Genomic DNA, 26,803 nt, shown 5'->3' with positions numbered 1-26,803 from the left:
AGAGAGCGGACAACATGGTGAGGTTTAAAACACACTAAGTGACCCCGTGACATAGTTTTTGACCCGGCATGGCCCATGTTCGAACTTGACCTACACATCATCTAGTTACAACTTCTGACCAAGTGTGGTGAAGATCGGATTTAATTTACTTGAAATAGAGAGCAGACACCATGCTCAATGTGTAAAACGAACTAAGTGACCCCGTGACCTAGTTTTTGATCTGGCATGGCCCATGTTCAAACTTGGCCTTCAGATCATCTAGATAAAACTTCTGACCAAGTTTGGTGAAGATCTGATGAAAACTACTTGAATAAGAGAAAGGACACCATGCTGAATGTTAAAAAACGCACTATGTGACCCCGTGACCTAGTTTTATACCCGCCAAGGCTCATGTTCCAACTTGGCCTTAAGATCATCTAGATACAACTTCTGACCAAGTTTGGTGAAGATCGGATGAAAAGTACTTGAATTAGAGAGCGGACACTTAATACGGACCGACAAGTTCACTCCTATATACCCCCCTTAACTTGGTTTGTGGGGATATAATTAAATTTAAGATCTCTCTTACTAGATTCAAGTTTTAAAGGCTTCATTTCCAACCCTGAGATAATGATGAGCAGCAAACAGCATAAAATCTGGTTTTATGCTGGTTGCATAATATAGCCATTCTGCTTTGCTTCTTAGTGGGGTGGAATGGTTAACCAACAATTTTTTTTCTTCTTTATAAAGTACGGGAAAACAGCACTATCCCAATTAGCAAAAAAAAACTAAAAACTTTGGGAGCAAAAAATCAAATAAACCATTTCTCAATATAAAGACTTCACAACGCAAATTTTCCAAATTTCAGGGTTTTTCGTGCACTTTTTCCCCAAATGGGCTGCTACTGATAATTTTTGCAACTGGGCAAACAAAAATTGCTGTTTACATACATTGCTGCAGGAAGGTTTGTGGGTCGATGCCTATGGAGGGCAGGAAGGTGGGGTCCTGAGTAGCATAGTACCAGAAGCCAGGGTCCTGCATCAACTCACGCTGGTGTTCCTGTTGCCTTAGCTGCTCCTGTGTCATGTAACAGAACACATGTTGCGTTCTGAGAAAACTGGGCTTAATGCATGTGCGTAAAGTGTCTTCCCAGATTAGCCTGTGCAGTCCGCACAGGCTAATCTGGGAGGAAACTTTCCGACTAAATTGGATTTTTGCTAATAAGAGACTTCATTTAAAAAAAAAAAATGTCATAGAATCGGAAAGTGTCGTCCCTGATTAGCCTGCGCGGACTGCATAAGCTCTAATCTGGGACAACACTTTATGCACATGCATTATGCCCAGTTTTTTTCAGAACGCTACTCACATAATAATGTAGGGATACACATTACATCATTAAGAAATCAGTCGTAAACGGGTGTCCTGTCAATAACTACATTATGCTGTGCTATTGGCCTCTACATCCAGTTTGTAGTTGTCACGCTAAGCTTAAACAGATTAAATCATCTTTGAATGTAAACATTTAATAAAAATTATTAAGAAAAACATAATTAAATCACTTAAGAATGTGGTGGAAGGACTTCTCTTAACCCTTTATAACTTAGACACGTTTTTTGCACATTTGTAGTCCCTTAGAAAGTTACATTTCATTAAATACCTTTCTCAATAAATTCAAGTTTAAAAGACTTCATTTCCAACCCTTAGAAACTGATGAGCAGCAAACAGCATAGAACCTGAACAGACTGCCAGTTACTAGCAGGCTGTTCTGGTTTTATGATGTTTGCAAAAGGCATTTTCAACATACCCCTCTTCTGTTAAGACTTCTCTTAACAAACTTATAGTATTTTATGAGGACACAGTGACCAACCTTCAGAGTGAATCCAACATACCCCTCTACTGTTAGGGCATAATTATTATATCTTATTTTACAGAAATACCATCCAGCCTACCTGCTGTCTCTGGTACCCTGCCTGGGCCTCAAACACAATCCAGCCTACCTGTTCATACTGCTCCCTGGTCTCCTGCTCCATGAGCTCCTGCTGTCTCTGGTACTCTGCCACCATCTCATCCTGTGCCTTCACCTGAGCCTCAAACATCTGTCGCCGCTCAGTCTTGCTCATGCGCGGCGGCGTCACCAGGTTGGACTTCCTGCTACAAGTGATTGACCCAGGTCTAACAACACAATTCTTTCACATAACATTTTTCATTAATGGTAGAAACAATCCACGCACAGCCTTCAAATGAATGATTTTTTTTATGTCATTCTGTTGTTATATATATCTTAATTAATGAAGCATTACTTCAAACATAATTCCCTCTTTGTCTTAAAATTCCCCATATGGACGCCCCAACACCCCCACCCCTCCCAAGGTGAGAAAAAAACACTGATTGAAAATTTACACTGCAATATTTAATAGCATTTTATTGAATACTTGTTATACTGAAATGATAAAAAAAACAATTCATTAATCAGACTTTTAGTTTTTAATTTTAGGGGAGGTGGGACTTTCTTTAATTTTTCAGGTTAACCCTTTATCACTTAGATGCGTATTTTTACACATTTTTTGTCCCTTAAAAAGTTAAATTTATGACCTTTCTAACTAGATTCAAGTTTAAAAGGCTTCATTTCCAACCATAAGATACTGATGAGCAGCAAACAGCATAAAACCTGAACAGACTGCAAGTAACTGGAAGGCTCTTCTGGTTTTATGCTGTTTACACATAGCCATTTTCACCTCGCTTTTTATGGGGGAAAGGTTTAAAAGATATACCTTTGCTTGCAGAGAGAATTACACCTTTATAAGTAACATGTTTAAATCCTGACAGAGCAACCATGCTGTAAAATGAATGTACCTTTGAGTTCCAGAGTCTGATTCATCCGTGTCATCCTTTGCCACCAGCTCTCGTTTTCTCTTGCGACCCTTGTCAGAATCCCAACCAGACACTATAAGGAGGAAGACGATTTAGAGCTGCTTGAATCAAATAAAACAGTAACATAAATTCTACAAGACCTGCGTTACTGGCCTTTCAACAAAGTGAACAGCCATGGGCAGTATTTGAAAGTGTTTTGGAGAAATACTGGAAGTGTTATTTTTCAAAGGTCCAAGGCCCATAACGTCACCAAACAAAAGCACCCCATAATGGGTGCAAACACTCTGCTGCGGGCAGTTTTGAATAACTGAAAGCTTGTCAGAATGTGTTTTTTTTTAGAGGTCACAGTGACCTTGACCTTTGACCTAGTGACCCAAAAATGAGTTTGACATGTAGAACTCATCAAGGTGCATCTACATATGGAGTTTCAAAGTTGTAGGTAGAAGCACTTTGATTTTAGAGCATATGTTAAGGTTTTAGCACATTGGATGCCAGACGGCACAAGACGGAGGAAGACACAGCGAGCTGGCTAAGACAATACCTCGGGGTTTCTCCAAAAACAGCTGAGCTAAAAATCCATGGACTGAAAAGAAACTCACACTTCATCTGTAAGTCATGAAGGTAGACTCAAATACCAAAAACAGCTAAATATCTGAAAGTGTTTTGCAAAAAAAATCTGGAAAACAAATATTAAAGAGAAAATATAAGTAGGCTGCAAACTTTGCAAAAAATCAATAGATTGGAACAATATTTACACTTGATCTGTAAGCCATGCAGGTGGACTCACCTACCAAAAGTCAAATAATATGTGAAAGTGTTTTGTAAAAAAGAAAATCGAGAAAACTTTCATTAACTAGAAAATTTAAGCCCAAGGCCTATAATTTCACCAAAAATAAATGGACCGGAACAGACTCACACTTCATCTGCAAGTTGTTTAGGTAGACTCACAAACCAAGTATCAGGTCCATATCATTAAGCGTCAAGAAGAAAAAAGTCTGGACAATAAAATACCGGACAGACAGAGGGAAAAACAGAAAGACTGACACACAGTCTGATTGCTATTTGCCACCCTTATGGGGGCATACAAATGTAATATCTATTTCTAGTTATCATCATTTATCTACCATATTGATGTTTGTTTGTCAGGCTACACTGGACCAATGATTTATATGTGCATTATGAAGGAAATGATGAACTTCATTTTTCATACTGCATGTGTTTTTTTTCATGGGTTTTCAATCCATTACTAATTTTGATTGTAGACTATCATCTGTATCCTCCGCTATCATCATCATCCTTACCATTGCAATCACAATCACCCAAATTAATATTATATGAATTATCAGGATATCTTCCCTAGTTCTCACATCTGGTATGTTTCCCTCTCATCTAGCTAGGATAGTTTTCAATTGTAAGCATCAGCTTAACTACATATTTCAAAATGTATTACTACAACATGATGATTCATTCATAGCATTGATTCCAAACATAGCATTTGTTTCTACCTATTTTCTTCTCCTCAATCTAGGCTAGTTCTCCAGTAGTGGAACTTTACTTTAGATTTTAAATTGTTATCATTACTACAACAGGACTTACTCAGCAATACGAAAAGTTAGCCAAGGGGAACAAATTGAAACATTTGGCCAAAGATATTTACATTTAGCACAACATTTTCTTTATAAAAACCCATAAAAGAGCTCAAAAGACAAAGTTTGTGCTATTGCAAGGCATTTCCGTCAAAAGACAATATTGAGCCAGGGGAAGCCCTGTACAAAGTGTGAAATATTATCAATCCCCTTGTTAATGTTCCTTCCTACCCTTCTTTTTCTTCTGCTCCAGCTTGGCCAGTTTCTCATAGTTGGTGTCCAGCTCCCTCTCAGTCCTCTTCCTCTCCTCCAGCACCTGCTTCTTGGGGATCTTGTACACCTCCTGGAATGTCAGTCATCACACCATAAATATGGGACAGCCTTGTCCTGGGAAAACTGGGCTTTATTCATGTGTGTAAAGTGGCGTCCGAGATAAGCCTTTGCATTTTGCAGAGGATAATCAGGGACAAAAACTTTCCCCAACAAGAAACCGTCGGAGACGGGTGATGCTCCCCAAAAGTTTTTTTTTGTCACAATATTGCACTATACATACAGATAAAAGGAAACGTCTTGAGGTCACAGTAGTTGGGGGGACAATAATTTTTTTATAGAAAATTTCAAAGGGCCATAACTCTGTGAAAAATCATCCGACCAGAACCCACTGATAATATGCACATCTCCTCTTGGTAGTGAAGCTTCCCATAAAGTTTCATTGAATTCTGGTCATTAGTTGCTGAGTAATAGCCCGGACAATAATTGCACTATATGTACAGTTAATGGAAAATTTCAAAGGGCCATCACTCTGTGAAAAATCATCCGACCAGAACCAGCTGATAATATGCACATCTCCTCTTGGTAGTGAAGCGGACGAAGCGGCGGCTTTATGCTCCCCCCAAAATTTTTAGAAGGAGCATAAAAATTAATTTTTTGCTAAGAAGAGACTTACTTTAAATGACAAATACCATTAAAGTGGAAAGATTAGCCTGAGAGCAGCTAAATCATGTCCATTCACAATGTGGGATCCAACTAGGTTATGTCCCTTCAAATTTGTGACAACAACGTTATGTCCCTTCAAATTTGTGACAACAATGTTATATCCCTTCAAATTTGTGACAACTAGGTTGTACCCCTTCAAATGTGAAACTCATAATAGAAAGTGAATACCTTAAAGGGATCTTTTCACGCTTTGGTAAATTGACAAAATTGAAAAAAGTTGTTTCAGATTCGCAAATTTTCGTTTTGGTTATGATATTTGTGAGGAAACAGTAATACTGAACATTTACCATGCTCTAATATAGCCATTATATGCATCTTTTGACGATTTTAAAACCTAAAAATTATAAAGCGTTGCAACGCGAAACGATTGAATAATTTGGAGAGTTCGTGAATTATGTGTACCCGGCGGAATAACTCAGTAGGTTAAAGCGTTTTTACTTCAGGACTCTGGCAGGACTCCAGGGGTCACTGGTTCGAAACCTGCTCCGGGCAATGTTCTTTTCCTTTTTTAAATTTTATTCTTGATTTTTTACTGGAGCTTTTACGATCCAATGTTTACATTTATCAATATAAAGCATTTAATGAATAAGTTAAAACAAGAGCACCGCCTTGCGGGTGCAGACCGCTCATCTATTTTCTTTTTAAAGGTGAAGGGACTCTCATTTTCAATCACAAAGGAGGGAGGAGTGGAGAGGGGTGTATAGTGTGGGGTTGTGGACATTTATTACATTATCTTCCAAAAAAGCGAAAACAAAAAAAAATCGGGGGGGGGGGGGGTGGCGATGGAGGGGGGGGGGGGGGGTTTGGGTGCGATGGTTGGACGGTATTTCAAACATAACAGTTTTAAAAAATGGGAGGGGGGGGGGGTATAGTGTGAGGGTGTGATGGTAATTTGTGATATGATCTTAAAAAAAAAAAAAAAAAAAAAAAAAAAAAAAAAATGGGGGTGGGGGGTGGGGTGGGGTGGGGGGTGGGGGGTATAGTGTGAGGGTGTGGTGGTCATTTGTGAGATGATCTTAATAAAAAAAAAAAAAAAAAAAAATAGGGGGGGGGAGGGGGGAGGGGGAAGGGGGGGGAGGGGGGGGAGGGCACGGGGGATGGTTTGGGTGGAGTCTATTGTGGTATGTCAGGTAAGAGTAGTTTCATCAAAGTATCAATCAAATCTAATCATAAATAAAGAAGTTATGGCAATTTTAGCAAAATTTAATAATTTGACCTTGAGAGTCAAGGTCATTCAAAGGTCAAAGTAAAATTCAAGTTGCCAGGTACAGTAACCTCATGATAGCATGTAAGTATTTGAAGTTTGAAAGCAATAGCCTTGATACTTAAGAAGTAAAGTGGATCGAAACACAAAATTTAACCATATATTAAAAGTTACTAAGTCAAAGAAGGGCCATAATTCCGTAACAATGACAACCAGAGTTATGCAACTTGTCCTTTTACTGTACCCTTATGATAGTTTGTGAGTGTTCCAAGTATGAAAGCAATATCTATGATACTTTAGGGGTAAAGTGGACCAAAACATAAATCTTAACCAAATTTTCAATTTTCTAAGTATAAAGGGCCCATATTTCCGTCCAAATTCCAGTCAGAGTTACATAACTTTGCCTGCACGGTCCCCTTATGATAGTTCATAAATCTTGCAAGTATGAAAGCAATAGCTTTGATACTGTAGGAATAAAGTGGACCTAAACACAAAACTTAATCAAATTTTCAATTTTCTAAGTATAAAAAGGGCACATAATTCTGTCAAAATGCCAGTCAGAGTTACATTACTTTGCCTGCACAGTCCCCTTATGATAGTTAGTAAGTGTTGCAAGTATGAAAGTATTAGCTTTGATGCTTAAGGAATAAAATGGACCTAAACACAAAACTTAACCAAAATTGTCAATTTTCTAAGTATAAAAAGGGCAAATAATTCTGTCAAAATGCATGCCAGAGTTATCTAACTTTGCCTGCCCAGTCCCCTCATGATAGTAAGTAAGTGTACCAAGTTTGAATGCAATAGCATTGATACTTACTGAGAAAAGTGGAACTAAACGCAAAACTTAACCAAAATTTTCAATTTTTTAAGTATAAAAAGGGCACATAATTCTGTCAAAATGCACGCCAGAGTTATCTAACTTTGCCTGCCCAGTCCCCTCATGAACGTAAGTAAGTGTACCAAGTTTGAATGCAATAGCATTGATACTTTCTGAGAAAAGTGGACCTAAACGCAAAACTTAACCGGACGCCGACGCCAACGCCAACGCCGACGCCAAGGTGATGACAATAGCTCTTTTTTTTTTTTCAAAAAATAGATGAGCTAAAAATGCCAAAATCTGCGAAAAGGCCCCTTTAATACTTCTGACAATATTTGTTCTTTCAATCTAAGCGTCGTTACAAATATGTATTAGAGCAACTATTCTCCTTACCTTGAGACTAGCCCACTGTTCCAGGAGAGACATCGCCAAGTTCTTGATCTCTGCTGCCTTCACTATCATCTCTAGCTCCTCACTCTCCTTGTCTGATATGGTCTTCTTCTCTCCAGCTTATCATCAGAAGTTCCCGCTTCATCCTTTTCTTCAAGATTTTCAAGTTCATCAGCAATTTGCATTGTAGTTTCTGTATGTACTTTTTCTTCATGCTCCCCAATTACCTCCCCTGTCTGAACATCGCCAGACAGAGTGCCCTCCCCTGTCTTATAATGGTTCTCAGTGGAGCTGTCAGCGTCAGCAGACTGCGTCACATCCTCAGTGGCAGCTTCCTCTTCTTCAGGTTTCCTGACTATCGGCGCGGCGTCTTTTGCCAGGACCCTACGCCGCAAACTCCGCCTGGGGGTAACGATCGTGTTGGATGAACTTGACACGTCACTCTCCACAGACTCTGTGGGGTTCTCATTCTCACTGGCGCTAGCCCGTGACTCATTGTCCGATGACGATTCAACATCGGCAAATTTGACGGTCTTTTTCACTGACTTCTTGCCAATGGCAGCCAAAATTGACACTGGGTTTTTCAACGAGAGAACGGGTATAGTCTGGACGAAGGTCTCGCTGTCGTCCTCAGTGTTGTCCGTCGTGTCCATAGTGGCCTCTGTGGTCAAGCTGTCCATACTGTCCAGTCCCTGGCCAGCTGACCACTTGGCGGCCATTTTGAGGCTCTCCAGCGTCCCAAGGCTGCCCTCCACGGTCTCAGACCATTTTGTGACCATGTCAAGGATCTTGCTGTCCACCAGCATCGTTTTGTTGGTGATAGGCAGCTTCTTAAGAATCTTCAGAATCTGAAACGGGACGTTTTTTTTTATTGTGGACAAGATTGCTAGCATACGAAGCAACTATTTAATAAATTATCTGGAGACATATAAATCAAACAGATGTTGTGAGTTTGTAGCCCCTTAAGCCATCAAATTAAATTTTAGACATACCTTACTAAATTCAAGTATTAAGGATTCTTTTCCAACCCTGAAATACTCATGAGTGGCAAACAGCATAAAACCAGAACCCTTTTCACAGATCCAGATTCATATACAACAAGAGCACCGCATAACGGGTGCCAACGCTCGACTGCAGGTGCTGTTTGGAATAAATGAAAGCTTGTCAGATTTTTTTTTTTAGAGGTCACAATGACCTTTACTTTGACCAAGTGACCCAAAAATGGGTTTGGCCTGTAGAACTCATCAATGTGCAGCTATATATGAAGTTTCAAAGTTGTAGGTGGAAGCACTTTGATTTTAGACCCAATGTTAAGGTTTAAGCACGGCGGATGGCGGACGACGAGCTGGTTATGACAATACCGAGCTTATAAAAATTACAACAAGTAATGCACCAAACTTGCTCTATAACTTACAATGAGTTTCAGATCAGAGACCCATGTCTAACAAGCGATGCACCAAACTTGCTCTATAACTTACAATGAGTTTCAGATCAGAGACCCATGTCTAACAAGCAATGCACCAAACTTGCTCTATAACTTACAATGAGTTTGAGATCGGAGACCTGTTCTTTCAGGTCAGCCATCCAGCACCAGAGCAGAGATAGGCCATGATAGTCCAGGAACAGGCGCAGGCAGGCCGGCTCTGTAGTGTTCTGAAATATAAATATCACTGTGGCAATGCATACAATGTACCTTTCATTTTATATGCTCCTAATGGCTAATTCAGTATTCAACTTTACATCGACTTCTTTGAAATCAAGGTATGACATCTCCTGTACAAATACATCTGTTAAAGTCAGTGTTTTTTCACCATTTTGGGAACAGGGCATGGTCCCTTTGGATAGGGAAAAATTGCATTGTTTTGGCTTAAATTGGTCAATTATTGTTGCTGTCTTTTATATTACTGATTGCTTTAAATTGAGAATTAAAGTGTGGTGAATAAATTTACTTAGGTTTAACTTATAGTTTTATGGGAAATAAACTAAATGTTGAGATATATTTATTTATTTATTTTTTTGTTAAACCTTTAATTGGGAATTTTTAGATCCCATTTAAGAACAAGGGCTGTTTGTAAAACATGCATGCACCCCATATGGGCTGTCAGTTGTAGTGGCAGCCATTGTGTGAATACGTTTTTTGTCACTGTGACCTTGACCTTTGACCTAGTGACCTGAAAATCGATAGCGGTCATCTGCCAGTCATGATCAATTTACCAATGAAGTATCATGATCCTAGGCCTAATTTTTCTTGAGTTATCATCAGGAAACCATTTTACTGTTTTGAGCTACTTAACTGTGACCTTGACCTTTGACCTAGTGACCTGAAAATCAATATGGGTCATCTGCCAGTCATGATCAATGTGCCTATGAAGTTTCATGATCCTAGGCGTAAGCATTTTTGAGTTATCATCTGGAAACCATTTTACTGTTTCGAGTCACTGTGACCTCGACCTTTGACCTAGTGACCTGAAAATCAATATGGGTCATCTGCCAGTCATGATCAATGTGCCTATGAAGTTTCATGATCCTAGGGGTAAGCATTCTTGAGTTATCATCCGGAAACCATTTTACTGTTTAAAGTCTCTGTGACCTTGACCTTTGACCTAGTGACCTGAAAATCAATAGTGGTCATCTGCCATTCATGATCAATGTACCTATGAAGTTTCATGATCCTAGGCCTAAGCATTCTTGAGTTATCATCCGTAAACCATTTTACTATTTTGAGTCACTGTGACCTTGACCTTTGACCTAATGACCTGAAAATCAATAGGGGTCATCTGCCAGTCATGATCAATGTACCTATGAAGTTTCATGATCCTAGGCCTAAGTGTTCTTGATTTATCATCCGGAAACCATCTGGTGGACGGACCGACCGACTGACATGTGCAAAACAATATACCCCCTCTTCTTCGAAGGGGGGCATAAAAATATGCATGTTTTTCCATTGAGAATAGGTCCCCCCTACAAGCTCCAAATTTAGATGTATAAAAAACACTGAAAACACATCACTTACTCTGGAATTTTTCTTGTAACAGTGCATAAAGGAATGGCACCACAACCGAAAAGCTTTTACTTAATAATTTAACCTGAAGTTCTCGGAACGAAGCATCATTAAAGACATAGTATTGTTAATGTGAGGAAATTGCAACCCTGTTGAAAATTCATACAAAATAAGCCCAATTTCATGTCCTATTAAATAAAGAAAGGAAATTAGACAGCAATGGTAAAAACAATTGAATAAAGAAGGAAACACCAGACCCCCTTCAAACAAGGGCATTTTAATAAAGTTCAGAAAAATGTCAACATCTTATTATTTTTAATGTTATGCATGCAAACACAAATAAATCAAACTAATTTCCTAAAACCTGACATCCAAAAAAGCGAAACACTTCTGAAACATATGATACTAAAATTCCAATATCGTTCATGACATACCCCATTTCATATGAATATTCTACAAAAAGCCCATTTTCCATGATAATTCAAGATTCATACCCGACCTTATATCTTGGTTCCCAAGACAACCCTACCTCCAACACAGCCTTATGTCTATGTCTCCTAGACAACTCTATCTCCAGCACAGCCTTATGTCTATGTCTCCTAGACAACTCTACCTCCAGCACAGCCTTATGTCTACGTCTCCTAGGCACTTCTACCTCCAACACAGCCTTATGTCTATGTCTCCTAGACAACTCTATCTCCAGCACAGCCTTATATCTATGTCTCCTAGACAACTCTACCTCCAGCACAGCCTTATGTCTACGTCTCCTAGGCACTTCTACCTCCAGCACAGCCTTATGTCTATGTCTCCTAGGCAACCCTATCTCCAGCACAGCCTTATGTCTATGTCGCCTTGGCAACTCTACCTCCAGCACAGCCTTATGTCTATGTCTCCAAGGCAATCCTACCTCAAGCACAGCCTTATGAATATGTCTCCTAGGCAACTCTACCTCCAGAACAGCCTTATGTCTATGTCTCCTAGGCAACTATACCTCAAGCACAGCCTTATGTCTGTGTCTCCTAGGCAACTCTACCGCCAGCACACCCTTATGTCTATGTTACCTAGACAACTCTTACTCAAGCACAGCCTTATGTCTATGTCACCAAGACAACTCTACCTCCAACACAGCCTTATGTCTATGTCTTCTAGACAACTCTACCTCCAGCAGAGCCTTATGTCTATGTCTCCTAAGAAACCCTACCTCCAGCACAGCCTTATGTCTATGTCTCCTAGGCAACTCTACCTCCAGCACAGCCTTATGTCTATGTCTTCTAGACAACTCTACCTCCAGCACAGCCTTATGTCTATGTCTCCTAGGAAACCCTACCTCCAGCACAGCATTATGTCTATGTCTCCTAGGCAACCCTACCTCCAGCACAGCCTCATGTCTATGTCTCCTAAACAACTCTACCTCTACCACAGCCGTATGTCTATGTCTCCTAGGCAACTCTACCTCCAGTACAGCCTTATGTCTATGCCTCCTAGGCAACCTTACCTTTAGCACAGCCTCATGTCTATGTCTCCTAAACAACTCTACCTCTACCACAGCCGTATGTCTATGTCTCCTAGGCAACCCTACCTCCAGCACAGCCTTATGTCTATGTCGCCTAGACAACTCTACCTCCAACACAGCCTTATGTCTATGTCTCCTAGGCAACCCTACCTCCAGTAAAGCCTTATGTCTATGTCTTCTAGACAACTCTACCTCCAGCACAGCCTTATGTCTATGTCTCCTAGGTAACTCTACCCCCAGCACAGCCTTATATCTATGTCTTCTAGACAACTCTACCTCACGCACAGCCTTATGTCTATGTCTTCAAGACAACCCTACCTCTAGCACAGCCTTATGTCTATGTCTCCTAGGTAACTCTACCCCCAGCACAGCCTTATGTCTATGTCTCCTAGGTAACTCTACCCCCAGCACAGCCTTATGTCTATGTCTTCTAGACAACCCTACCTCCAGCACAGCCTTATGTCTATGTCTCCTAGGAAACTCTACCTCCAGCACAGCCTTATGTCTATGTCTCCTAGACAACTCTACCTCCAGCACAGCCTTATGTCTATGTCTCCTAGGAAACTCTACCTCCAGCACAGCCTTATGTCTATGTCTCCTAGACAACTCTACCTCCAGTACAGCCTTATGTCTACTGTAAACGTATAGAAATTCGTCGGTATGAACATTCGTGGTTTAATAAAAACAACTATTTCGTTGACACGTAATTTCGTGGATTTCAAATTTTCGGGGAAGACTTACCGTCATATTTAAACTTTTATTAAAATAACCAGAGTAATAACGAAGCATAATCTGCTAATCTGTGTTGACAGCAAGACTTGATGTTAATGTGCACTGAAACACGAACGTGTTGCCGATACTTCTTCTTCTTCTTCATTATTTTTTATCGAGTGCACCGGGATTGCATATCGAGTGCATTTGGCCATCGCCCACAGAAAGACGTGTTAGTTGGTTACGGGGGATAGTGCAAGATACAGGAGACACCCCGTTCCAGAGGTGACCCTGGGTCTTTTAGTGCCCGGTGTATAGCACCTAGTACACTGCACCTCGGTTTAACGTCTCATGCGAAAGACGATGGGTGTTGCCGATAATTGTCGATAAGAGCAATAAAGCGGCGCACTTGTGGGTCCCCGCTCGCTAATTGCCATCAATGTTGTTTTGACAATATTAGCAATTCTCAGCGCAATCGGTCCCCTACTAGTAACAATTGAGTAATAAGATCCCCAAAATACACGTGTGAAAACCGTTATGTCTCTTTTAACTTTAAATTGCACTAAAGTACATGTGATAAATCTGCAAACTGTTAAATTGACGACGTCACGTAAAAGAGAATAATCGTTGATGTACAGTTTAAAAAACGTTCTTGATTTAAAAAGTATTATTACCCAAACACTTTACATTTTCAATTCGGAAATGTTATTTAGTCAAATTATAATGTAATGTGACCAACTGAAGTGGATTAACTAGTACAAAAAACAAATATCTCGGATAACCGACCACAAAAGAAAATGTCGGAAATGACCGATTCGGATTTAAAATGTATACATAATCGTTGGTACTTGAATTCGTGGTTCAGCGGACCAAGGAAATCCACGAAAATTCGTACCCCACGAAATTTAATGGTTTTACAGTATGTCTTCTAGGAAACTCTACCTCTACCACAGCCTTATGTCTATGTCTCCTAGACAACTCTACCTCCAGTACAGCCTTATGTCTATGTCTCCTAGGAAACTCTACCTCCAGCACAGCCTTATGTCTATGTCTCCTAGGAAACTCTACCTCCAGTACAGCCTTATGTCTATGTCTCCTAGGAAACTCTACCTCCAGCACAGCCTTATGTCTACGTCTCCTAGACAACTCTACCTCCAGCACAGCCTTATGTCTATGTCTCCTAGGAAACCCTGCCTCCAGCACAGCCTTATGTCTATGTCTCCTAGACAACCCTACCTCCAGCACAGCCTTATGTCTATGTCTCCTAGGAAACTCTACCTCCAGCACAGCCTTATGTCTATGTCTCCTAGACAACTCTACCTCCAGCACAGCCTTATGTCTATGTCTCCTAGACAACTCTACCTCCAGCACAGCCTTATGTCTATGTCTCCTAGACAACTCTACCTCCAGCACAGCCTTATGTCTATGTCTCATAGACAACTCTACCTCCAGCACAACCTTATGTCTATGTCTCCTAGACAACTCTACCTCCAGCACAGCCTTATGTCTATGTCTCCTAGACAACTCTACCTCCAGCACAGCCTTATGTCTATGTCTCCTAGACAACTCTACCTCCAGCACAGCCTTATGTCTATGTCTCCTAGACAACTCTACCTCTACCACAGCCTTAGGTCTATGTCTCCTAGGCAACTATACCTCCAGCACAGCCTTATGTCTATGTCTCCTAGGCAACTCTACCTCCAGCACAGCCTTATGTCTGTGTCTCCTAGGCAACTCTACCTCCAGCACAGCCTTATACCTATGTCTCCTAGGCAACTCTTATCTCCAGCACAGCCTTATGTCTATGTGTCCTAGACAAAACTACCTCCAGCACAGCCTTATGTCTATGTGTCCTAGACAAACCTACCTCCAGCACAGCCTTATGTCAATGTCTCCTAGGAAAATCTACCTCCAGCACAGCCTTATGTCTATGTCTCCAAGACAACCCTACCTCAAGCACAGACTTATGTCTCCTAGGCAACTCTACCTCCAGCACAGCCTTATGTCTATGTCTCCAAGGCAACTCTACATCCAGCACAGCCTTATGTCCATGTCTCCTAGGTATCCCTACCTACAGCACAGCCATATGTCTTTATCTCCTAGGAAACTCTACTTCCAGCACAGCCTTATGTCTATGTCTCCAAGACAACCCTACCTCAAGCACAGACTTATGTCTCCTAGGCAACCCTACCTCCAGCACAGCCTTATGTCTATGTCTCCTAGGCAACTCTACCTCCAGCACAGCCTCATGTCTATGTCTCCAAGACAACCCTACCTCAAGCACAGCCTTATGTCTATGTCTCCTAGACAACTCTACCTCTACCACAGCCTTAGGTCTATGTCTCCTAGGAAAATCTACCTCCAGCACAGCCTTATGTCTATGTCTCCAAGACAACCCTACCTCAAGCACAGCCTTATGTCTATGTCTCCTAGACAACTCTACCTCCAGCACAGCCTTATGTCTATGTCTCCTAGACAACTCTACCTCCAGCACAGCCTTATGTCAATGTCTCCTAGGAAAATCTACCTCCAGCACAGCCTTATGTCTATGTCTCCAAGACAACCCTACCTCAAGCACAGACTTATGTCTCCTAGGCAACTCTACCTTCAGCACAGCCTCATGTCTATGTCTCCTAGGAAACTCTACCTCTACAACAGCCTTATGTCTAGGTCTCCTAGGCAACTCTACCTCCAGCACAGCCTTATGTCTATGTCTCCTAGACAACTCTACCTCCAGCACAGCCTTATGTCTATGTCTCCTAGACACCTCTACCACCAGCACAGCCTTATGTCTATGTCTCCTAGGCAACTGTACCTCCAGCACAGCCAAGTTATGTCTATGTCTCCTAGGTAACCCTATCTCCAGCACAGCCTTATGTCTATGTCTCCTAGACACCTCTACCACCAGCACAGCCTTATGTCTATGTCTCCTAGACACCTCTACCACCAGCACAGCCTTATGTCTATGTCTCCTAGGCAACTCTACCTCCAGCACAGCATTATGTCTATGTCTCCTAGGCACCCCTTCCTTCAGCACAGCCTTATGTCTATGTTACCAAGACAACCCTACCTCAAGCACACCCTTATATCTACGTCTCCTAGGCAACACTACCTCCAGCACTTGCAGGATCTGCATCCTGTGTTCTGGGTCCTCGGCCCGCACCATGAGACGACAGATGTTGAGCACGTCTGTCTTGTTCCTGAGTCCCTGCTCCAGCTCTGACATCCGCTCTATCTCTTCCTCTAACTGTAAACAGGAGGAGGGGAAAAATATATGCATGAATGTATTGAAATATATACCAGACAACTGTTCAGCAGAAAGTTGTGTTCATAAACGTACTAAAATATAATCGTATACATCTCTGTTCAGCTCTGACATGGGCTAACTGTGAAGATATATTATATATATCATATGAGCAGTATATTACTGCTAGATTTTGCTGAAGAGACTTTATTTATATTTAAACCACTGAGTATTACATTTTCTTTCTAAAAAAATAACTTGTTTATGCCCCCTGATCGAAAGATCGGGGGTATATTGTTTTGGCCTGTCTGTCTGTCATTGTGTCAGTCATTGTATGTGTGTGTCACAAAACTTTAACCTTGGTTAAACTTTTATAACTTTTGCAATATTGAATATAGCAACTTCATATTTGGCATGCATGTGTATCTCATGGAGCTGCACATTTTGAGTGGTGAAATCAAGGTCAAGGTCATCCTTCAAGGTCAAAAGTCAAATATCATTGTATTTTTCGTTCCTAAAACTTTAACCTTTGTTAATGTTTGGTCATAACTTTTTGAATATTGAAGATAGCCTTGATATTTGGCATGAATGTGTATCTCATGGAGCGGCACATTTTGAGTGGCTAAAGGTCAAGGTCATCGTTCAAGGTCAAAGGTCAAATTTATGGCTTCAAAGCGGCGCAATAGGGGGCATTGTGTTTCTGACAAACACATCTCTTGTTTCCCCTAAGATTTGACCTTGTTATTTTGTTAAGTTTTATAATAAACAAGTGACCCTGGATTTGAACTTGGCCAAGATATGGTCAAAATAAACACTGACCAAGTTTCAGCAAGATTGGATAAAAGAACATGTCCTTTAGAGTGGTAATTACTAAAAGTTGAGACACTATGCACAATGGACCATGGAAACATTTGGATCACAATAGCTTAGGTGAACATCAACCCTTTCCCACTTAGAAGCAAAGTGAAACTGGCTATATGCAAACGGCATAAAACCAGAACAGCCTGATAGTAACTCGCAGTCTGTTCAGGTTTCATGCTGTTTGCTGCTCATCAGTATCTAAAGTTTGGAGATGAAGTGTTTAAAACTTGAATCTAGTAGGAAAGGTCTTAAATTAAGTATAATTTTCTAAGGGGCTACAAATGTGTGAAAATACATATCTATGTGGTAAAGGGTTAAAGGTACATTAAACAAGAGATGTGTTTGTCAGGAACAAAATGCCCCCTACTGCGCCGCTTTGATTTATTTATTTATTTTTATCATTTGGCAGGTTCAGATAATTATCTCCCTTTAAAGCTTATTACTTCCCTTGGATTTGTTTTTTTGACCTTTGACATTGAAGAATGACCTTGACCTTTCACCACTCAAAATGTGCAGCTTCATGAGGTACACATGCATGCCAAATATCAAGTTGCTATCATCAATATTGCAAAATCTATAACCAATTTTAAAGTTTTGGTTAAAGTTTTGGGACACAAACAGTGACACACCCACACCAACATACGACAACAGACAGGCCAAAAACAATATACCCCCGATCATTCTATCCTGGGGCATAAAAATATTAAAAGCCAAAGAAACAACCAAAGTTACTTTTACTATTAACTCTAACTGCCGTTTCAACTTTGAAGTCGCTTTATTTAAATATAAAAGTAAGAACCATGTGCTAATCATCACCTTGTCACTGTCATCAAACAGTTCCGCCCTCCTGCGCTCCTGTTCGTCCTGGGAAGTGGCTCGTCTTGTTGAGCGCAGTTCCATCTTCTTGTCTCCGCCCAGCCAGCCGCGACACACCGACGTGCCACAAAAACACTTCTGGGCCTCCTTGCTGAAACACAATTAACCACTGCTAGAAGCTTACAATTTGAGGATTTTAGTTCAAAATCGAGTGTTCGGTATATAAAAAGTAAAAAAAATTCCCAAATGGAATCAAAAACATTTCAGCTATATAAGTTCAACCTTACTAATTGGAATGCTTAAAACATTTTTATTCTCAATGTTGAGGCATTTCATAGAAAAACAACAACACACCAATTTCCAATTTTAGTTAAAATGCTGTGAATTTTTCCAATCAAAAGGGACCCGGCCCCATGCCCAAAAATGATGAAAAAAACACTGGCGTGTGAACAGTTGAACAATTATTCACTCTGATATAACATTTTAAGTTGCAGCATAACATCATTTTAGTATAATACTCACCCATAGACTTCATATTTGTAGTCAAAGGTGATCTCTTCTCCTTTCTTGACAGGCTTGCGAACAAAGAAACCCACACGCAAGACACCATTCACAGTCCACTAGAAATACATACACTGTAATTATTCTAAACATATTACAATGAACAGACCCCGTGCTGAAAAACACTACGTTTCTTTAAACACTTATACCTGTTTGTTCGAGGGGTGTATAAAACAAGAGCTGTCAGAGGACAGCGCGCTCGACTATTCGAGTGCTTGACAGTATAACGTAAGCCAAATTATATTTATTACACGATCATTCAAAAATAAAACAAGGGCTGTTTGTAAAACATGCATGCCCCCCATATGGGCTGTCCGTTGTACTGGCAGCCATTGTATGAATACGATTTTTGTCACTGTGACCTTGACCTTTTCCCTAGTGACCTGAAAATCAATAGGGGTCATCTGCGTGTCACGATCAATGTACCTATGAAGTGTCATGATCCTAGGCAAAAGCGTTCTCAAGTTATCATCCGGAAACCATTTTACTATTTCGGGTCACCGTCACCTTGACCTTTGACCTAGTGACCTCAAAATCAATAGGGGTCATCTGCGAGTTATGATCAATCTACCTATGAAGTTTCATGATCCTAGGCGTATGCGTTCTCAAGTTATCATCCGGAAACCATTTTACTATTTCGGGTCACCGTGACCTTGACCTTTGACCTAGTGACCTCAAAATCAATAGGGGTCATCTGCGAGTTATGATCAATCTACCCATGAAATTTCATGATCCTAGGCGTATGCATTCTTGAGTTATCATCCGGAAACCATTTTACTATTTCAGGTCACCGTGACCTTGACCTTTGACCTAGTGACCTCAAAATCAATAGGGGTCATCTGCAAGTCATGATCAATCTACCCATGAAGTTTCATGATCCTAGGCGTGTGCGTTCTTGAGTTATCATTCAAAACCATTTTACTATTTCGGGTCACCGTGAACTTGACCTTTGACCTAGTGACCTCAAAATCAATAGGGGTCATCTGCGAGTCATGATCAATGTACCTATGAAGTTTCATGATCCTAGGCCCAAGCGTTCTTGAGTTATCGTCTGACAACCACCTGGTGGACGGACCGACAGACCGACCGACCGACATGAGCAAAGCAATATAACCCCTCTTCTTCGAAGGGGGGCATAAAAAGGAAAAAAACTTGGGGGGGGGGGGGGGGGAAGGGGTGAGAGGGGGGTATAATGTGGGTGTGGTAATTAATAAGATGATGTATAAAAAATAAAAAAATGGAGGGGGGTAGGGGGGGTAGGGGGATGAGAGGGGGGTATAATGTGGGGTGTGGTACTTTATAAAATGATGTTTAAAAATATTAAAAAATTGGGGGGGGGGGAGGTTGGGAGGGGGGGGGAGGGATTCTGGGTAGGGGCGTGGGGTATTGTTTGGGTGGAATCCATTGTGGTATTCAGGTAAGTGTTGTTTTGTCAAAGTAATAATAAAATGTGATCATAAATAAAGAAGTTATGGAAATTTAAGCAAAATGTTCTAAGTGTAAAAGGGGCCATAATTATGTCAAAATGCTTGATACAGTGGTCTGCTCTTGTTCATAGGTTGGGGTCATGTTGCTAAACAAGTATGCAACATATAAAAGCAATTTGTCAAAGGATATAGGAAATATTTGGGGAAGTACGCAAACTTTTACATAGATTTATCAATAATATGCATATTCTAAGTATAAAAGGGGCAATAATTATAACAAAATGCTTGATAGAGTTGTCTGCTCTTGTTTATAGGTTGAGGTGATGTTGGTAAACAAGTATGCAAAATATGAAAGCAATATGTCAAGGGACAATGAAAATAAATGGGGTAGTACAAAAACTTATACATTTGCTCTATATTCTAAGTGGAAAAGGGGCCATTATCATGACAAAATGCTTGATAGAGTTGTCTGCTCTTGATTATAGGTTGGGGGTAGTTGGTAAACAAGTATGCAAATTATGAAAGCAATATGTCAAGGGACAAAGAAAATATTTGGGGTAGTATGAAAACTTTAACATTTGCACGCTACGCAGATGCTCACACCGACGCCGGGGTGAGTAGGATAGCTCCACTATATATATTTCATATATAATAGTTGAGCTCAAAATCCAGAAAAGTGTACGACTTTCATTACTTTTCATTCAATATTTGTAACATTTCTATAGTAAACTCCGGTACATATTTGCTGATTTTCAATTAAAGAACACATAACATAACGCCAGTCACTAGGTAACACTGCTATAAGCGTTCTGCCTCAATCTTTTTTTTACATATACCTCTTACAACTACCTAGTGGCCTTACAGACAAGTTTGAATCTTAATATTTACTAACAGAGACATTATTTTTACTAAGCTGCCATCATTACAAAAGTTTTCTTTTGATCCACTTTGTAATGGCAGTCTCAAATTTCTTCTGCAGGGGAAAATCTCACATTTTGTTAGCTGGGGTATAATGCCCACACTGAGAAGCAAACGGAAAGCAAACCGCATTAAAGGATTACTTTCTGCGTTTGACACTAGGTAAACCTCAAACATATTATGCAGACTGACTGACAGAGCAACTCCAAAATCCCCTCTCAAATTTCGTTTGCAGGGGTATCATTAACATGCTAACCACTTTCAAGGCCTACCTTCAGTGTCTCACAGTTTGGATCACAGCTGTGGTTGATGAAGAATGAGATATACTGACCACTCTCAAAGCCTACCTTCTGGGTCTCACAGTCAAATTTTGTTTGCAGGGGTATAATTAACATGCAACACTTTCAAGGCCTACCTTCTGGGTCTCACAGTTAGGATCACAGCTGTGGTTGATGAAGCGTGAGATGTTGCCCTTGTATGTGGCGTCAATGATCTCCTCGGGGTTGATGGCCATGAAGTAGAAGTGCTGCTGGCCGGCACGCGAGTACTGCTTGGAACGCTTCTTGAACATCGGGTAGTCCAGAACCTCTCCTACGTACTCCATCACAAACTGGCCCCTGGAAACACATATTCCATCACAAACTAGCCCCTAAAGACACATATTCCATCACAAACTAGTCCCTGGAAACACATATTCCATCACAAACTAGCCCCTGGAAACACATATTCCATCACAAACTAGACCCTGGAAACACATATTCCATCACAAACTAGTCCATGGAAACACATATTCCATCACAAACTAGCACCTGGAAACACATATTTCATCACAAAATAGCCCTTGGAAACACATACTAGTATTCAATCACAAACTAGCCCATGGAAACACATATTCCATCACAAACTAGCCCCTGGGAACTCATATTTAATTACAAACTAGCCCCTGGAAACACATATTCCATTACAAACTAGCCCCTAGAAACACATATTCCATCTCAAACTAGCCCCTGGAAACACATATTCCATCACAAACTAGCCCATGGAAACACATATTCAATCACAAACTAGCCCCTGGAAACACATATTCCATCACAAACTAGCCCATGGAAACACATATTCCATCACAAAATAGCCCCTGGAAACACATAGCCCAACGCTAACTAGCCCCTGGAAACACATATTCCATCACAAACTAGCCCTGGAAACACATATTCCATCACAAACTAGCCCCTGGAAACACATATTCCATCACAAAATAGCCCCTGGAAACACATATTCCATCACAAACTTGCCCCAGGAAATGAATACATGTATTTCATCAACAACTAGCCCTGGGAAAAACATCTTCCATCACAAACTGGTCCCTAGAAAGATATCTTAACAAACTTAGTGAGGGCCACTGCACAATATTACCTATTAATATTAACACCTCTGAGCCTTGTCATTGTGGGGGAGATTTTTAAATGTTATTTTGCTATGTAAGTTTACAATAACCATGTTACTCCAAGGAACATGGCCAGTTTGGACCCCAAGCTTGGTGAGCATAATTTTGAGAGAAACATTATCTGATTTTACATAACTATATATCACAGACCTAGCTAGGCCTTGCTGTTTAAGAGAAGATTTCAAACTTAATTATTATTTTGATTTATGTTCTTATGATCAATAAGACACTGGGGCGTGATCCATTATTTAAACCAGGGGAATGATTTGAATAAACTTTCTAGAGGATCTCTAGATTTTCCCTATAGCAGTCAAAGTCAAAGTGATAATCCACACAGACACGTGCACTGACCGGCAAATGACGGCGATAACGGTGCACATTTGTCAAAGTATGATAAGCTCTGTCTACTCGATATCTGCTTTTGTTTCTTTATACAATAAAGCCGATGCTCATATCCTTAATATAATGTCATTCTGCAAGACACAAATATGTTGGCAAAATTGTATACAATTAATGAAAAAAGTTTATATTTTAAGGAACATGGCATGCTGAGCAAATCGGATACTTTCACAGGGAAACGTGTACATAGTGTTAACATACGGCTGTAAATCTTCAACAGCTTGTAGACCATGTCCTTTCCAATCAGTCTTGAACGGGCACACCTTCGCATTTTGTTTCTGTAAAAAAAAACATTTTAAATATTACACAAAATGTCACAATAATCAAATCTGTCGCTAGCATTAATTCTAGAAAAAGCGTGGCTTTCAAAATTAGGTAGTTTTGTTTATTGTGTTTCTATGATGGCCCTCAGTTACTCACAAACAAACTAATGCCCTAATGTGGCCAGCAGAGCTCCAAACAGAGGGGGTAATCACTAACCAACAAATGGCGACGTCCATGCCGAGGCAGGTATTTTTCGTTGTTTTTTACCCTTTATTACTTGTTTTTTTTTTTTATTCCAACCAATTTCCAGCCATATTAGGAAGAAAGTTAATGGCTTTTAGTTCATAGTAATATAAGCTCTATATCTCGACTTTACTCTGTGCTAAATTTCTTAGCGGGATGACCTAATTAGGACTCCACTAAGAAAATTTTCGGGGAGTAAAGTCGAGATATAAAGCGAATTTAAATACGAAATAAACGCTAATCACCTTTTTACTGATATGGCTGGAAAGTGAGCGTCATTTAAAAAACTAGGCGTATGCGTTCTTGAGTTATCATCCGGAAACCATTTTACTATTTCGGGTCACCGTGACCTTGACCTTTGACCTAGTGACCTCAAAATCAATAGGGGTCATCTGCAAGTCATGATCAATCTACCCATGAAGTTTCATGATCCTAGGCGTATGCGTTCTTGAGTTATCATTCAAAAACCATTTTACTATTTCTGGTCACCGTGACCTTGACCTTTGACCTAGTGACCCCAAAATCAATAGGGGTCATCTGCGAGTCATGATCAATGTACCTATGAAGTTTCATGATCCTAGGCCCAAGCGTTCTTGATTTATCGTCTGACAACCACCTGGTGGACGGACCGACCGACCGACAGACCGACATGAGCAAAGCAATATACCCACTCTTCTTCGAAGGGGGGCATAATAAAGGGGGGCATAATAAATAGAAGTAATATAGGGTATAAAACGACGAAAAATAATTGTCTTGGTATGGACGTCGCCATCTTGCCTATTACGTGATTACCCCCTCTGCAAATATGCCTGCAATCATGCAATCTGGTCAGGAGCTACCCTGTCCCCTAAAGACACCTGGCCAGGAGCTACCCTGTCCCCTCATGACACCTGGTCAGGAGCTACCCTGTCCCCTAATGACACCTGGTCAGGAGCTACCCTGTCCCCTAATGACACCTGATCAGGAGCTACCCTGTCCCATGACACCTGGTCAGGAGCTACCCTGTCCCCTAATGACACCTGGTCAGGAGCTACCCTGTCCCCTAATGACACCTGGTCAGGAGCTACCCTGTCCCCTAATGACACCTGGTAAGGAGCTACCATGTCCCCTAATGACACCTGGTCAGGAGCTACCCTGTCCCCTAATGACACCTGGTCAGGAGCTACCCTGTCCCCTTATGACACCTGGTCAGGAGCTACCCTGTCCCCTAATGACACCTGGTCAGGAGCTACCCTGTCCCCTAATGACACCTGATCAGGAGCTACCCTGTCCCCTTATGACACCTGGTCAGGAGCTACCCTGTCCTCTAATGACACCTGGTCAGGAGCTTCCCTGTCCCCTTATGACACCTGGTCAGGAGCTACCCTGTCCCCTAATGACACCTGGTCAGGAGCTACCCTGTCCCCTAACTACACCTGGTCAGGAGCTACCTTGTCCCCTAATGACACCTGACCAGGGGCTACCCTGTCCCCTAATGACACCTGATCAGGAGCTACCCTGTCCCCTAATGACACCTGGTCAGGAACTACCCTGTCCCCTAATGACACCTGGTCAGGAGCTACCCTGTCCCCTAATGACACCTGGTCAGGAGCTACCCTGTCCCCTAGTGACACCTGGTCAGGAGCTACCCTATCCCCTAATGACACCTGGTCAAGAGCTACCCAGTCCCCTAATGACACCTGGTCAGGAGCTACCATGTCCCCTTATGACACCTGGTCAGGAGCTACCCTGTCCCCTAATGACACCTGGTCAGGAGCTACCCTGTCCCCTAATGACACCTGGTCAGGAACTACTCTGTCCCCTAATGACACCTGGTCAGGAGCTACCCTGTCCCCTAATGAGACCTGGTCAGGAGCTACCCTGTCCCCTAATGACACCAGATCAGGAGCTACCCTGTCCCCTAATGACACCTGGTCAGGAGCTACCCTGTCCCCTAATGACACCTAATCAGGCGCTACCCTGTCCCCTAATGACACCTGGTCAGGAGCTACCCTGTCTCCTAACGACACCTGGTCAGGAGCTACCCTGCCCCCTAATGACACCTGGTCAGGAGCTACCCTGTCCCCTAATGACACCTGGTCAGGAGCTACCCTGTCCCCTAATGACACCTGGTCAGGAGCTACCCTGTCCCCTAATGACACCTGGTCAGGAGCTACCCTGTCCCCTAATGACACCTGATCAGGAGCTACCCTGTCCCCTAATGACACCTGGTCAGGAGCTACCCTGTTCCCTAATGACACCTGGTCAGGAGCTACCCTGTCACCTAATGACACCTGGTCAGGAGCTACCCTGTCCCCTAAACACGGTGATACCTTACAAAACTTTCAGGCATATAGCATAAATCCTTATCAAACAGCGCAATTGTGCAAACTAATCTAAACTTACTCTATCCTCATTCATAACAAGAATCAGGAAACTGCCTGTTCTTCAAGACAATATCAGTAAGCCTGTATATGTGGTCATACGTGACAAAAACTATATAATTAAGATGTACAAGAGATATTTCTTGGTCTTTGGTAGAATGTCAATTTTAACTCACTTTAAAATCGCAAGTGAGAAGAGAAAAATAACATATTAATGAGTAACAAGGGACAAAATTGTCACAAAACCAGGTTTTCATTGTGAAAAAAAAATCTGATAAAGGGAGAAAACTCAAACTGAACTTTTGAAATGACCAAAAAAAATTAACCCCCTTTGTAATTTTTTTTTTTTTTTTTAAATCTATTTTTAGTCGTGGCGACCTTGACCTTGGAGATATTGACGTGATTCTTTCGTGGGACACACCGTCCCATGATGGTGAACAAATGTGCCAAATGATTTTAAAATCTCACAATGAATGACATAGTTATGGCCAGGACAAGCTCATTTATGGCCATTTTTGACCTTTGAACTCAAAGTGTGACCTTGACCTTGGAGATATCGACATAATTATTTCGCGCGACACACCGTCCAATGATGGTGAACAAATGTGCCAAATGATTTTAAAATCTGACGATGAACGACATAGTTATGGCTCGGACAAGCTCATTTATGGCCATTTTTGACCTTTGAACTCAAAGTGTGACCTTGACCTTGGAGATATCGACGTAATTATTTCGCGCGACACACCGTCCAATGATGGTGAACAAATGTGCCAAATGATTTTAAAATCTGACAATGAACGACATAGTTATGGCCCGGACAAGCTTATTCCGCCAGCCCGCCAGCCAGCCCGCCCGCATTCGCCAATCTAATAACCAGTTTTTTCCTTCGGAAAACCTGGTTAAAAATAATTTCTATGACCACAAGTGAATCGAAATTGATTATCATCCAAAACAAACAGATTTTCTTTGTTTGAATGCTTTTTAAACAGTTTGTACACATGTTCAAAGTATGAAAATGGAGCAAAACACAGAAATATTGACATCATTTTAAAGTGAAAACAACAGTTAAACTACAGCTTAATTTCACTGTTCTGTTTAAATTTTGGTAACGGTGAGTTCTCAGTTTTTAAGAACTTTTCAGGGTTCTCAATAAGCCAGCCGCCGGCCAAATTGGCCGTTTGAAATCAGATTTTGG

The 26,803-nt window shown here is 41.1% G+C and overlaps 1 protein-coding gene across 1 annotated transcript in view; it reads right to left on the bottom strand.

The window, feature by feature from the left end:
- The window catches only part of LOC127849129 (uncharacterized), a 75,976-nt gene that overhangs the window by 18,750 nt on the left and 30,423 nt on the right, over positions 1–26,803 (bottom strand). Inside the window, exons 8-19 of the mRNA XM_052381850.1 lie at positions 22,940–23,016; positions 21,311–21,512; positions 18,512–18,609; positions 17,990–18,140; positions 16,181–16,315; positions 9,386–9,496; positions 7,927–8,691; positions 7,847–7,894; positions 4,668–4,779; positions 2,833–2,923; positions 1,977–2,130; positions 930–1,056 (exon numbers count right to left, since the gene is read on the bottom strand). Of these exons, the coding sequence (XP_052237810.1) occupies positions 930–1,056; positions 1,977–2,130; positions 2,833–2,923; positions 4,668–4,779; positions 7,847–7,894; positions 7,927–8,691; positions 9,386–9,496; positions 16,181–16,315; positions 17,990–18,140; positions 18,512–18,609; positions 21,311–21,512; positions 22,940–23,016 (2,071 nt within the window). The remainder of the gene's footprint in view (positions 1–929; positions 1,057–1,976; positions 2,131–2,832; positions 2,924–4,667; positions 4,780–7,846; positions 7,895–7,926; positions 8,692–9,385; positions 9,497–16,180; positions 16,316–17,989; positions 18,141–18,511; positions 18,610–21,310; positions 21,513–22,939; positions 23,017–26,803) is intronic.

Source organism: Dreissena polymorpha, chromosome 10 (assembly GCF_020536995.1).
Source record: "Dreissena polymorpha isolate Duluth1 chromosome 10, UMN_Dpol_1.0, whole genome shotgun sequence".
Taxonomy (NCBI): domain Eukaryota; kingdom Metazoa; phylum Mollusca; class Bivalvia; order Myida; family Dreissenidae; genus Dreissena; species Dreissena polymorpha.
Note: the sequence above shows the minus strand (reverse complement) of the source record. Positions and strands in the feature narration are given on the sequence as shown.